The sequence below is a fragment of the Ascaphus truei genome, chromosome 3, assembly GCF_040206685.1.
Source record: "Ascaphus truei isolate aAscTru1 chromosome 3, aAscTru1.hap1, whole genome shotgun sequence".
Lineage (NCBI taxonomy): Eukaryota > Metazoa > Chordata > Amphibia > Anura > Ascaphidae > Ascaphus > Ascaphus truei.
Genome location: NC_134485.1, coordinates 75,250,506 through 75,265,586, shown reverse-complemented (window position 1 = coordinate 75,265,586; position 15,081 = coordinate 75,250,506). Strand labels below are relative to the sequence as shown.

The 15,081-nt window shown below is 41.2% G+C and overlaps 1 protein-coding gene across 1 annotated transcript; it reads left to right on the top strand.

Moving 5' to 3' along the window:
• Window positions 1-2,606: 2,606 nt before the first annotated feature.
• On the top strand, window positions 2,607-11,386 carry PRKRIP1 (PRKR interacting protein 1). The gene is made up of 6 exons (XM_075594328.1): window positions 2,607-2,781; window positions 4,736-4,814; window positions 5,777-5,877; window positions 6,134-6,219; window positions 7,625-7,683; window positions 9,481-11,386. The coding sequence occupies exons 1-6, from the start codon at window positions 2,659-2,661 to the stop codon at window positions 9,585-9,587; spliced, it is 555 nt and encodes a 184-aa protein (XP_075450443.1). The 5' UTR covers window positions 2,607-2,658; the 3' UTR covers window positions 9,588-11,386.
• The last annotated feature ends 3,695 nt before the right edge of the window (window positions 11,387-15,081 follow it).

Below are 15,081 nucleotides of genomic sequence, written 5' to 3'. Positions count from 1 at the left end.
CATTCCATTGGTTCAACCATTTTGGGACAGTCCTTTGCCATATTTCCAAACTCTCGACATTTAAAACATTTCACAGCATAGTCCCTTGTAACAAGGATTCCCGCTTAACAAAGCTCTTTTCTCTTGTCGTTATGTCCCTGGGGTCATAAAACCCAACCTGCTCATCAAAATTCCCCCTTTTCCCTGGAACAGTCTTACCAGGTTCGGAGGCTGCCCTTGGATAGGGGGTTGAAGCAATTCTCCTGCTGCAACGTACCATTCTACCAATGCGACTAGCTGGTCAGCTGTTTGGGGATTACTCTGACTGACCCAGCGACGAAGGGCAACAGGTAAGCCTCTCGGAAATCGGTCTATCACTAGTTCCTCCACAATGTGGCTGGATGTGTTGATTTCTGGTTGTAACCACTTTCTGGCAAGATGTATTAAGTCAAACATCTGTGATCTTGTGGCTTTATCCAGGTTGTAGGTCCAGGAGTGAAACCCCTGGGCACGGACAGCCGTTGTCACCCCATGGCGTGCCAGGATCTCTGTTTTCAGCTTGCTGTAATCACTGGCTTGAGCCGGTTCAAGATCATAGTATGCTTTCTGGGGCTCCCCACTCAGAAACGGTGCTAGCAGACTTGCCCATTCAGCCACAGGCCATCTTTCTCTTTCAGCAGTCCGCTCAAACGCCATCAGGTAGGCCTCTACATCATCTGTAGCCACCATCTTTTGCAGGTAGATACTTACTCTAACCACCTTAGGATGTGGTTCTGCGGCATCCCTGGTAAACCGCTCAGATAGGCCCTGGATCTCCTGATGTATGGCATAGGAGGCATTTTGCTGCTCCTCTCTGAGCTTCAGCCTGGGCAAATGCAGCTTGCTTAATCAAAACATCTGTGTTTTCCTTTTGGACCAGCACCAGTTGCTGCAATGCTTCCCTGCAGTGTGGCATTAGTCTCAACAGCCCTTCTGTTAGTTTCTTGCTATTTGGCATTAGTTTCTTGCTGTACAGATGTGGATTGGATCAGGGCTTTGATAATTTCCTCCATTCTCCAACAGTCCCTTTTGCACCTTACAGGCTTGTCAGTGGGATGCCCACATTAAACTCCACCATATGTTTTGCTATGTACCTTTTCGTCCAGGGATCACCACTTTCACACAGCCTTCCAGGTAGGGGAGACAGTCCACAGACACAGAGGTGAAAAATAAAGCTTTGGCCTTTTTATTTTTCCATTAAGAGGTTACAGCAGAAAATATAAATAAATCAAAACAAACAAAATCCTTGCTCCACCGAGCATTAACTACCCATTTGGTAAGTCCTATCTACCAGGTGGACGGCTTACCCGTTTATCAACCTTTTTTGCAACCACAAAACACAGCTCCCTTAGCACAAGATTCTTTGAAATAACATTGATCTGTTACAGAGACAGATTTTAACAGCTGCTCCTCTTCATTAGCAGTTGCAGCTGTGTGAGACCAGGGAGAGCTAAAAGTCCCGGTCTGGATTCTACCTGGCAAATCTCCAAAACGTGGAGTGGAGCACTGGCCCACCCTACTCTCCAAGTGCTCCGCCCCAGGGACCCAAAACACATCCAATAGGAAATGCAACAATCCAAAATTATACACTGCAGCTCCCTGGGGCTTAATTATAGCAGAAACCCTGCAATAATTAAGGGGCAACATATACACCCTCCACTACCATCCCCTTATATCTGTCACAGTATTAATGTTTGGTTGAAACCTACGCCACCTTCATATTGCAAAGCCAGTATAACCAGCCTCACACTGATGAAACCCATAAGGAAGAAACAGCTGTCTGTGAGTAGGTTTACTGGCAATGCAATCCTTTAACCCAGGCTGTAATGAAAAGCTGTGTAATATGGCAGGCATAGGCTTATAGGGGCCCATGTTAAAATGGATTAGGAGCAATAGGTGTGCTTCCCTGAATCCTTCACTGCAGTGGAGTCACTGTATGCTAAGACAGAGGCGCAGGATTTTCAGGGAAGGGGGCAGCGCTTAGAGGCCCTGCGCTCTTCCACAAAGCATTTAAATGAAATGCTGGGGGACCGTGTGATGCCTCTGTAAGTTCTTACCTTGTCTCCGATGGCACGTCGCCATTTGACATGGCGGGGTTTACGTGATGCATCACATGACCCCGCGGCATCATTTGACACAGGAGACAAGGTAAGAGGGGGGAGAGCAGGCAGGGGGAAGTTTGTGCAACCCCTGTGCTAAGAGATAGTGGTGAATAGCAGTTGCAGACCTGCCTGAGCGAATGTGCTCACAAGCAATATTTTTATTTCCTGTTTTGCTCATGGAAACTTTAAAATACATGACACCTTGTACACAAAACAATCAACAACTACTAATCCTACCTGTTTTCTTATCCAAACAATAAATAAAATAAACTGCACAATGTATCAAACGTATTTAATTGTACCACATGTTTAGTAAGTTAGTGATTGTATATCTGCCTGCTTGCTGCTGCTGCTGCTTTAATCATAACTTCCCACCTACACCAGACTACCCAAAATGCACCGCAAACAGCTCCAGTCACATCCTTGGTGACGTCAGGGCAGGCCCCATCCTCCTGCTCACTGTGAGGTGGCGCGGGATTGGTGTCGTCATCAGCGCGCGTCGATGTAAACAACAAGGGAGGCGGCGGGAAGGGGGAGCATGGCGGCCGAAGCCGTGTCTGGGAAGCCTTCGCGGCCCAAGAAGGAGCCGCAGCCGCTCGTCATTCCGAAGAATGCGACCGAGGAGCAGCGGCTGAGGCTGGAGCGGCTGATGAGGAATCCTGTAAGAGGCTCCTGCGGTATTATGGGAGGTGGCGCGGACACTGGTGGGCTTTGCACACGAGGGTATCAGTTTAAACTCAATGGCGAATCCCCCTGTGGGACTAAACTGATCTGTTGGCACCAGCATATGTTCTATTGGATACCACTGGGTGGTTGATGCTTTTCTTGGCATATTCTCTGTATCCTTTCTCTAACCTACCTCACCATATGATTCTGGTATCATTGGGCTGGAGGGAAGCAGATTAACACTTCCCACCCTGCTTTTCATTCATTGCTTTATTAAACATTATAAAACGTATTTTCAATTGTGTATACCTTCCTTATTTGTCTAAATGGGCATCAGTTGCCACCATTGAATCTGTTGGACCTATCACTGCTATTAGTTCATTTAGGTTACGGTATATGTTAAATAAGTATTGCAGAGGAGACTGCTGTTACCCTACTACTTGGAATTTAACACACCTTTGTAATTGTCTCCTTAATAGACCCCTTTGTATTAAGTCTGTAACCTTTCATATTTACATTGTAGCATCCTTAAGATATCTGCTTATTCTCTTTAGGCATTTGGTTAGCATGTGAACATGACTTACAGTCTCCCCCCCCCCCCAGGAAATAAATGTTGCTGTCTACATATGTTGGGTATAATCTTCAAATGAAGACATGGTTCTTAATATTGGAAAGCATGGTGCTGTAGGCTGCTTTTGGCAACAAAGAGGTTCATCCTACTAATTCTACAACAGTTGTTTGACAGGTATACCACTGAGTAGCTAGCTCAGTGAGCAAAGAATGACACTGAGTTTGAAGCGGGAGAACCTGGTTCTCACCCTGGTGTCAGCTCCTTGTGACCATGGGCAAGTCACTTTTATTTCCCTGTGCGTCAGGCACCAAAACATAGGTTGTAAACTCATCTGGGCATGGACTGTTTGTGTAAAATTCCTGTGCTGGGTACCGCACACTTTAATTGTGAAGCGCTTGGAGTCCCATTGGGAGCAAAGTGCTATATGAAATTAAGTTGCAATAAAACCTAAATACAGAAGATAACCTTTTATTAGTGTAGGCAAGTAAATTAAATGTGAAAGTAAATTTGAATATATGCAGGAAATAGGTTGTGAAAAGGAAATAACTGATTTTTGCATCCTAAAATAAGCATAGCAAAAAGTTTGTATTCTGAATCCCTTTAGGAAACATTAAGCTGGTTAAGGTAAAAGTATCAATACATGTCAGAATTAGGGGTATTCACAATTAAATTCCACTTTAGTTTACATTCTATAGTTGTACTTCTGTATTCTACACACTATATATTATGTAGAGTTCATTGATGGGTCATGTGGAATGAGAATTGTTTTAGTTTTAAGGACATTTATATGTATGTGTTCATTGCACGTAGGTGTATGGATTAAAGAGGTAGGTTTCTGATTCACCCACTCAGGAATGTGTAGTTACATTTAGGAGTAATAGCAATGTCACTAGCAATTTTTTTTTTTTTAAACCATAATCTTATCTTGACTAACAATCAAAAAATAAATAGATGATACCGTTCTGTGGCTAACGAAATGCTTTTCTTTGTGCGAGCTTTCGAGATACACTGATCTCTTCTTCCGGCGATGTTACAATGAATGAAGCAAGCAAAGGGTATACTTAAAAACTGTTTTTAAGTATACCTTTTGCTTGCTTCATTCATTGTAACATCGCCGGAAGAAGAGATCAGTGTATCTCGAAAGCTCGCACAAATAAAAGCATTTTGTTAGCCACAGAACGGTATCATCTATTTATTTTTTGATTATTGAAGCTCGGCTAAACGGTACTGATACCTCTACTTAACTAACAATAAATATATCAATTAAATCTCTATTTTAATTTTCCTTTGTGGCTCTCATTATGATTATGTACGAGTTCTGTGTTATGTATTCATGGCAAGCCAGCATAAATAGCATTGTATATGTTCTCTGCAACAGGATAAACTTGCTTCAATACCTGAGAGGCCAAAGGATTGGACTCCAAGATCTGCTCCAGAATTTGTGCGAGATGTTATGGGTAAGTATAGATATAAACCATATATCATATTCCATAGACTGCTAAAAGCTCATCACTCCCTTTTGTACCTGGTTTCAAGTTATTTGCATTAATTTGCTTTTTGATTCCTATTTCCATGGCAAAGGAATGTAGAAAACAAACAGATCTTTTTCATATCATGAATCTGATATTTTTAAGTATTTATTGTTCCAAGAATAATGATGCATTATATGCAGTGGTTGACAAATCACCAAAAAATCTAGTCGCCACACAAAAAAATCTACTCGCCACCTAGTACCAAACGTGTGCTGCTTGGGCCAATATTTACTCGGCCGGGGGTTAAATCCACTCGCCCGGGGCGAGCAAATGTATAGGTTTGTCGAACACTGATTATATGTATACAGTTTTATTGTTATACAAAGTGCTAAATAATAGAATGCAGCGACCGAGGCATTTACAGTATCTAATATGCTGTAAAGCTTAATTTAGAACTGAAATATTAATGTGCAAGGTAGGACTGCTCAGAAAACTGAATGAGTATGTACAACAAAAGGTTGCAGAACTTGTGTCGCTGTGCATCAGGCATGACTGGTTTACGGTTTACATCTTAACCTTTTTGAACACCTAATACTTCTGTGCAAACAAAGGAAAGGAGGGTTGTAAGCTAGGGCAGCTCTAATCAACTGATGAAGCTGAACACATCGGAAATTGAGTCTCACAATAGGGCATAGCAGAGTTCCCTAAACAAACTTGCACGTTTTTTTATAAAAGAAAAATAATCTTTCTAGTAGTCTGTTAACCAGTCTGCCAATAGCTCCTTTATGTGGGCTGAAAGCATAAATCCCAGTGTTCGCCTCTAGCGCGCGCACACAAAAAGAAGATTGCGGTATCGGGTCAGCCTCAATTTCCCTCAATTTCTATGTACAGTACAAGAAGAATATTACTTAATCAACTTTTATCTGGCCTTGGTGTCTTTTTTTTAGGTTCCAGTGCTGGTGCGGGAAGTGGCGAGTTTCATGTGTATCGACATCTTCGCCGCAGAGAGTACCAGAGACAGGAATTTATGGATGTCATGTCTGAAAAGGTTAATTATGTTCATGTATGGCAGAAGATGCATTTATTGTATTCAAATTAAAAATGCAGTTTTGCTGCAAAAATATCTTAACGATCCCAGCCCCATTCTACTTGTGTGGTAACATAAAAGTACTTGAACACACTCTTTCTCCCCCCCCACCCCACCATATAGAGAGAGCACATTTGTAATTTTAAATGTGTTCTTAAAATTATGAAAATTTAAACACAATGCTATAATCTATTCTACATGTAATATGTGACTGCAGCAAAAGTTAGATGACGAATTTGACAGAAAGATGAAGGAGAACAAGATCTTGGCAGATGAACGAACAGCAAAGCGCAGATTAAAACGGTAAGTTATTGTGTGTTTTTTTTTATTTTGCCCATTACATTTTGTTTCCTTTTTTCTTATAGTAAAATACTGTCTAATGCATGTAAAACTATTGTAAAATGTAGTTTTATATCAAGTAACCCTTTGAGTGCTGGCGGGGCCACGAGGCCAGAGTGTAGCCCCCCTATGACACTCATGATCACGTCACCGCTCTGCCATCATTGCAGATCGCGTCTGCGCAAGTCGTGATCTCCCCTAAGAGGACAAGCATTTTTTTTTTTTAAACATAGCTGTTACGATGCTATCCAACTACAGTCCTCATTGGCTGCCAACAGGTCAGCTCTTCAGGATATCCCTGCTTCAGCACAGGGGGCTGTATATGTCAGTTGAAGACTGAGCCACCTGTGCTGAAGCAGGCATATCCGAAAACCTAACCGGTTGACTGCCTTTGAGGACTAGAGTTGGGCACTCCTGTGCTAACATTGGGCACTTAAAGGGTTAATGATGCATGAAGTTTGACAATAATAATTAACCATGCTCAAACGTTTGATAAATGTTTTTCGAGATTGCTGCATCTGTTAAAATTAATTACTTGTGCAGGTGCTTATTGATAATGTGATTATTAACTCTGGTGGCCATATGATCTTTAGGATTTTAGAAAAAAGTATGGGTTGTCGCAAGTCATGTAACCCTATAATTGTGTATATTTGAGGCATCCATGACTTGCGTAGATGCTATTATGTCCCTGGAATAAGCCATCTTGTGAGGCAAAACATGTCATTAAAGTGCTCAGACTTTGTCTGATGTCCCTTGTACGTCATCTACTTTAAGCATTATGCTGCAATACGTTGTCGTCAGTTTAAACGGAGTGGTTATTATGTGGGTTTTGAGTCCCGGGCCATTGACGAAGGTAAACTATTTTAGAGTTCCCGGTAAGCTGCAACATCTATACGGGAATCCATCCACCATTGTGATGAAGTTGTTTGCTGTCGTCAGAAAAAAAATCTTTCAGAGAGCGATGGCGAACGGCTGACTTATTATTGTGGAGAAGTAGAGTACCGCTGACCTCTTCATGTACGTGGGTTACGCAGAAGGGACGCTGTTTACTGCATGATTAACTATCCGATTATAGTCCACTGCTCATCTTTGGGAGATTCTCCCTTATTTTTTGCCTTTACATCTAGTCTTCATTCTGAGTTCCTGGACTTGTGTCCATATTTTTCACATTCAGCGACCGTTTACAAGGGACGGATGTTATTTTCATGTTGTGACTATGACTGTGGGGGTTATTGTGGGTTTATTTGTCTCTTGCTTTCGTATTATTGAGATATAGATAACTATATGCCTGCCAGACCTCGTGTGTGTGTGTGTGTGTGTGTGTGTGTGTGTGTGTTTTCTCATCCTGGGATTTATTTCTGTTTTGTAGGCAAAAATTAAAAGAAAAGAAAAAAAACACGGCTAAAAAATCTAAACCAGGCGGAAAAGGTTTGTAGTTTGAGTTCTTGGAAAACACAAACAGTTCACACTAGTTAATGACTCAGAATGGTGGTACCTGCCCCAATCAAATGACCAGGAATGCTGCTGTTAAGCAGTCATTTGATCTATTGCCAAAATAATGTAATTGCACTTTAACCCTTTTACTACCATTCTGACTAAGCCAATGATAGAGCCAGCTGTGCTGAAGCAGGGATATCCTTAACCTGACCTGTTAGTTGCCCTTGAGGACTGGAGTTGGCCCTTCCTGTATTAGTGTATAAACATAATTTCAATGACGATAAATACATACAGAAGGATCACTTTTTATTTTTCCCTTTAGTGGAAAGGTAATGGGAGCCTGTAGAGGGTATGCTACTACACAATGCTCCCATTTCCCTTCATTCTTCACTTGTATGTACGAGAACAGAGATTTTAGAACAATAAATACAATGTAAGTATAAGCGAGTTTTAAAGAGATTTGCGGTCTCACCTTTGATGCTAGTGTGGCCTCCGCCTAGCACGACAACTTTTCCACCCTTGACTTTGGGAACAATATGCCATCATACTTCAGTTACACAAAATAAAGCGCTAAAACAGTGTTTTCAATGTTTCATTGACTTAGGAGGGTGATTGTGTACGCTGGTTAAAATTTGTGATGTCGGACGTATATTCTTACCACACATCATAAATATTGTGTTAACTGCTCCATGTGTAATGGTTGCGAATAATTTTCTATTATGTACAGTTCCTGAGTTGGCAACAATATAACCTATTAAAACACGTTCTAGTTTAAAGCAGCACCACAAGCTGCATTGCATTTTAAACCCACTGCTTCCAGAGATACTTGCCTCAGTGGTGCGGTATCTCGGCAGACAGAGAAACTGTGTGCCTAACATAATGGCAGCGTCACACAGGCCAATTAGAAGCCATTGCGCCTTCCTATTGGCCAGCGTGACCGGCACATTTTAAACTTCACAAGGGTACCACCAGCACCTACGGAGGTAAGTATCTCGGGAAGCGGGGTCCCCGGGGCTGAAATGAACACAGTACAGCTCCGGAGACCCCCTTCCCTCCCACTACAAACCTGTAAATAAATTTTTTTTTAAAAAAAGAATATTAAAATGCAGTGCAGTACGTTCTGCAGCTTTAACACTGCAGTTGATTCTTTGGTTTTATTATTCACACTGTGGTAGTCATAGAACATACACATGCTGTGAAAAAAGTCGCTGAACATGTTTCTAACACACATACTGTCTCCTCCTGAATTACAAGGCTACTTTTAAGAGTATCATATTCTAAACAAAAGAGAACATTCATAGTGTCTCATGTCTTCGTTTGTTAGACTGATGGAGGTCTCGCCCACATGTCCTTATCCCTGATCAGTCACTTCCTCTCACATAAGATAGTTGGCCCCTCTGTCAATGTTGTTAATTGAAAGCCAAGGCCAGTTGTGCTCCCTTCACTTGTAAAGAAACACATTTATAGTGCTTTTATTCTATTTATTGACATAGGCTTGTGGTTCGGGACACAGGAGGATGTTTGGTTGAGCATATCCATGTTGTGATGGAATTATGTTGACGTTGCAACACAGTAGTGCCTACTGCCTCGAACCTGCTCACCCATAAAGATATAGGGCTCTATTTTATATAGAAAGCAGTGGTATGCCTCATAGAAGACACTATACAGCCCATTTGCTGGGGTTTTTGGCACAGCATTGCTATGTAAATGCAGGACATTCAGAGAATGCTTGAACTTGGCCTCTTAAGATTGAAATGTGATTGGATTTTTTTTTTCTTCTAAATTTAGAAACGCATACGGATTCTGAAAACTCTTCAGCCCCGGAGTCAAGTGATAATGACAAATCTGATCCTGAAGAGGGAGATAATGCTGAGAAGCCCAGCGGAGGGCGATGATGTGCATTTGAGGGATTTATCGCAACACAAGTTTTTTCCATGAAAAAAAGCAGCTATTTAATAGTTATTCCTACAGTTTATGGCGTGGAGGAGCGTGCCCATTGACCGCCAGCATTGTACGGGCGATGCAATGGCATAATAACTTAGTATAATAAAAATAATGGGACTTTTACAGTGGCTAAGGTGTTAAGGAAATAATTATCAACCTTACTACAATATTGGCTTACTGGCTGCATAGATCATGTCTCTTTACCCCATGACTGTAAGAAAGAATAAATGTGCCATGCTAACAAGCAGGTAGGATGCTTATGAAAGGCATCCAAGCGCTATTGGAGTTGCCCATGGTAGTAACCCTCAGACATTTTACTGTTATAGGGTTTGCAGCACAGATGAATACAGAAAGTCCCTGCTTAGTAGACCAGCGGTTAATACAATGTCCGTCTTCTGCAATTGATTAAAGAACTGGGTTATGCTCCCACATCATATTAAAAAAAAAAAAAGAGCCCACCAAACCCTCATTTTTATTTTTCCAGCTGACCAAGATTGTGGTGGTGAGTAAATATTTGGGGCATTTTGATTTGCAGTGTCCTTTGTGGGATTCAGGAAATAAAAATACCACTTGTGGGTAATTTGCATGTCTCAGGTCTGCCACCCTGTCCTCCCCTGTTGTCTCTTTGCATACAATGCTTCCACTGTTGCCAGGGATTCTGATGAGACCCAAAAGGTTGAACAGCTGTGAGTAGGTTCACTGACTATGCATGTCTTTTACCCAGGCTGTGCTGAAAGGCTGTGTAATACGGCAGGCATTCGCTTATAGGGGTCCATGTTTAAATGGATAAGTAAAGAGTAACTCACTGGGAGTGCTCAGCTGCATGTCATTACCCAGAATTCCTGGCTGTAGTGGAAGCAGTGTCTTCTAAGCGATAATGGGGGGGAAAGACAGGGTTGAATACCTGTCTGACATATGGAAACGCACCACAAGTGGTATTTTGATGTACTGTACGGTGGAAGATTTTTGTCACTTTTTTACTCCCCATAACTTCTGTGTTGTATGGTTCAAATTTAATATGATTTTACTCGCACTGTTACCCCAGTTTTCTTGTCTGTGGCCAACTTTAAAATGAATCCCTAAATACATATGAAAACTGGAGGGCCTGTATACAATTAAGTTTAAAATATGATAATTGACATTCATTTGTTTTCTGGAGAAAACCATCTTTGATGTATAAAATTTCTGACACTGAAAGTAAGGGTGCAGTGTGTTATTTATTAATAATTCCTATGGGCTCTGCTTCTATAACAGAGCTGGTCTTTCTTGCTGTTGTAAAACGCTTGAAGAGGAGCCTGGATGAAGAAAGCTGTGTTGGTTTAAAGAAGAATTATTAAAGACACCACAAATCCATGGTAGTTTCTTCCTATTGGGATAAAGTAATTATATCTCAATCTCTTGTTTTTCATGCCATTTTGTACGGTTTTCTATAGCGTATCTAAACTTATTTTTTTATTTTTGAGGCTACCAGTTGTATTTCTTAGACATCCTATGCTGCATTAATACCTATTTGGAAAAGGGTGGATAGAAAAATCTGTTTGATATTCAAGTATAAAATATCAGATTCAGTCATTTTGGGAAAAGCATGTAGATGGATTCAGAATTATTTATTTTTTTAAATTGCAGCCTATTATAATAGACTGGCATTCTGGTAAATATTTGTATGAGCAATTACATAAGTAATTTGACTTCTTTACAGGTGTAAGTATGATTTTTAAATTGTATATAAAAGCTCAATTGAACTGCTGAATATGGTCCTTTTCTTGTTATCTGAAAACTTTGAATGCAGAAAACCTAAGCAGTAGGTATGGATTATTATAAGGGAGCATGTAGTGATATGTGAGAATTTGGAATTCTCACTTGTTCTTTCTTTGAAGGCAGGGGGAACAGACATGTACATACTGTATACTGTTGATGGAAGCAGAGAATGGCAATAGGGATGTGTGAATCTGTCCAGACCACTTTGATTACTATTTAAACTTTTCAGTGTCTGCTTAATTTCGTATGTTATCTACCCCTTTTATTAGTCATTTAATTAAATAGGCAAACTTACTGTGGGATATTTAAAACCACAGGTTGTAAGTGCTATACCTTATGCATATACTTGTATGTTTATTATATAATCACACTAAGTAGAAAGACTGGTAGAGTCTCAGTGTCCCCTTTAACGGGAAACTTCCTTCTATGGATCCGTAATATGTAGAGCATACAAACAGTAATTGCATAAAGTGACCTAATGAACATATCGAAAAGCTAGCTGTGCCTGGCGTAACATACACCAATCTGGGAGATATGCCTTCTTAAACATTCAAGTAGAGGATCCAAGGCACTTCGGATTTGCAAAAAAAATAAATATTCTCTTAGTGGCACACACAACGTTTCGAACTTCAATCAGTTCTTTATCAAGTGACTGGCCAGTCACTTGATAAAGAACTGATTGATTGAAGTTCAAAACGTTGTGTGTGCCACTAAGAGAATATTTTATTTTTTTTTGCAAATCCGAAGTGCCCTGGATCATCTACTTACATGTATCCTGAGAATACACCAGACAGGTTGTTTTTTTTTTCCTGAACCACGGAGCACTGGTACTTTAAAAGCAAGTATATTGCCAACATTATAGCATTTAAAGTGTGCAAGACTAAAACCTCTGACCATTCTTAAACATTCACACATTTTATTTTTTACTTTTTTTTTTTGGAGAAATTTTTGATCAGAGACAATTGTCAATTTCTGGGTTCTTATCCGACATTACAGTAAGTCAAAGGGTCTGACTCTTGATAGAACATATAATTGTTCATGACTAAAAACAGGCTTGGGTAGGTAAAGGCATATTTTATCAAATGGTTGGCCTTGTGACTTATTGATGGTCATTAAGAAAGCCAATCATATGGGAAATTTGTTTTTGTGTGAAACTAAATGGTAAATCACTGTCTGTCTCTGGGTGTGTGACAGGCCATTCAGCCTATCATAGAGGGGTTTAGAGATGTGCAGCCTACATTAATTAGCACAATAACACCAGTATCTCCCTCTCCACACCACTGCCATTAAAATTCCTTCCTCCAGTGTTTCCTGGGTGAGTGAGAGGCCGTTCTCTCTAAGGCCGCGCTTATAGTGATGGCGACACAACGTCGCCCGAAAACAAATACATTGCCGCGTACGCTTATATTGCGCGCGACGGAGTGACGTTGCGGAAACTGGAAGCTGGCAAAATTAGATTTTTCAAGGGCTGTCGCGTCACAAATCAAATTGCCGGAATCCTGCAACCCCGCTGAAACATAACTTTCACCGACGGCGACAGGTGACGTCACCCGCCGTTGCCAACGACGGCACTATAGGCACGGCCTAACGGGGCAGAGACGTGCATCCTCACTAGCTGTCTGGGTGAATGACAGACTGTTGAGCCTATCACAGAGGGATGTGCAGACATCTTTAGAGAAATATATATTTATTACATTTTTATAGCGCTCTTATCTAAAGACCTATGCCAAACTAGGGGTACTCTACAGGAACAAATCCTCCCTAAGTCTCCTGGTCAGAAAGCGTATCGCATAGCAGATGCTAATGCCAATTATTGACTATGGAGACATAGTATATGGCTCGGCACCTCAAACCCACCTTAGCAAACTTGACACCCTCTACAACTCAATTTGTCGTTTTGTTCTCCAATGCAACTATAACACACATCACTGCGAAATGCTCAAAGAACTAGATTGGTCATCACTCGAGTCTAGGCGCAAAGTTCACCTTTCCTGTCTTGCCTTCAAATTCTTTATGGGCAAACTACCCAGCTACCTGAACAAGCTCCTCACCCCTACCACATGCAGCACCTATCACCTGAGATCAGACTCCAAAAGACTGTTCATGGTCCCAAGGCTCAACAAAGTATCCGGCCGCTCCTCCTTCTCTTACCGTGCACCCCAAAACTGGAACAACCTACCGGAGACTGTCACATCCACCACCAGTTTAAGTTCTTTCAAATCTAAGGCTGTCTCACATTTTAATGTGGGCTGTAATTGTTTCATACGCCCATAATACAAATTATCTTTAACTGTGCATGCAATGTCTTGTATATAATGTATACCCTGCTCATTATGTAACTGTATTTGTAAACATGTATTATTTGTCTTAACTCTGTGCCCAGGACATACTTGAAAACGAGAGGTAACTCTCAATGTATTACTTCCTGGTAAAATATTTTATAAATAAATAAGGCGCAAATACAAAGACAGAACAGTACACCATAAGCAACTTGAATAAGAACAAAACTGAATAGATGCAGATGAATAGCAAGGAGCCCTAAGAAAGAATTAACGGAAGTTAAAGAGAAGGAAAGAGATGAGTTTTAAGCTTCTGACGGAATATGGAAAGGGAAGGAGAAAGACTGATCAAGGAGCAAGAAGAAAAGAACAGAAACGAGAGGAAGCACATGGGGGATGGGGAGAAGCTGAGATGAGCGGCGAGTACGAGGGAGTATAGAGAGGAAGTGATAAATGAGACCGTGGATAGATTTGAAGGTAATACAAAGAAATGTAAGCAGAATACGCTGTGAGGGGAAGCCAGTGAAGTTGATGGAGTAAGGAAGAATAGGCAAAGTGGGGAAGCTTAAAGAAAAAGTGAGCAGCAGAATTCAATAGTGTTTGGAGAGGAAGTAGGCTAGGTATAGTAAGTATAGATACTTACTTAGCTGACACATTTGAACAGACAATGTTCCGGGCAGCAGCCCTTTGTTAAGACATTGTATTTTTTTTCTTTACCTCTTCAGGACACACAAACATCAGGAGAATCCCTTTTCATTAAAAGGGCTTATGTATGGATGGGGAGTTTTTCATTTGACCTTTCCTTACTGAATTGGCTTGCTCTTCTGTATTTTATACAGGGCTGATCTTTATCTATCTAAACTCTAGTTATTTGAGCGTACTGCGTGAAAGCATGCCGCAACCTTTAGGAAGCTGGAAGTCGAGAGCATGGTCATGAAGAACCGCTCTGGTGACTGAAAAGGAAGATTCTCAGATGAAGCAGTGAATACAAAATTCCCCTAAAAAACGAGCAAAATTGGTAAGATGTTCACTGTAAAGTTTAAAATGAATAAAATCCATTTAAAAAGATATACAGCTTAACCCCGTTATAGCGCGACCCGTTATAACGCGAATCCACTTATAACGCGGTTTTCACGTGGCTCCCGTTTAAAAAAAATTTTTACATTTTTTTTACTCACTGCACACTCCCAGCACTCACTGCACACACTCCCAGCACTCACTGCACACTCCCAGCACACACTGCACACACTCCCAGCACTCACTGCACACACTCCCAGCACTCACTGCACACTGCACACACTCCCAGCACTCACTGCACACTGCACACACTCCCAGCACTCACTGCACACAATGCACACACTCACTGCACACTGCACACACTCCCAGTCCTCACTGCACACACTCCACA

Excerpts from the sequence above, each read along its gene's own strand:
- PRKRIP1 (XM_075594328.1), top strand. The coding sequence starts at position 2,659 with ATGGCGGCCGAAGCCGTGTCTGGGAAGCCTTCGCGGCCCAAGAAGGAG. Across the intron at positions 4,815-5,776 it reads ATTTGTGCGAGATGTTATGG|GTTCCAGTGCTGGTGCGGGA; the intron begins GTAAGTATAGAT and ends TCTTTTTTTTAG. Across the intron at positions 7,684-9,480 it reads ATCTAAACCAGGCGGAAAAG|AAACGCATACGGATTCTGAA; the intron begins GTTTGTAGTTTG and ends TTCTAAATTTAG.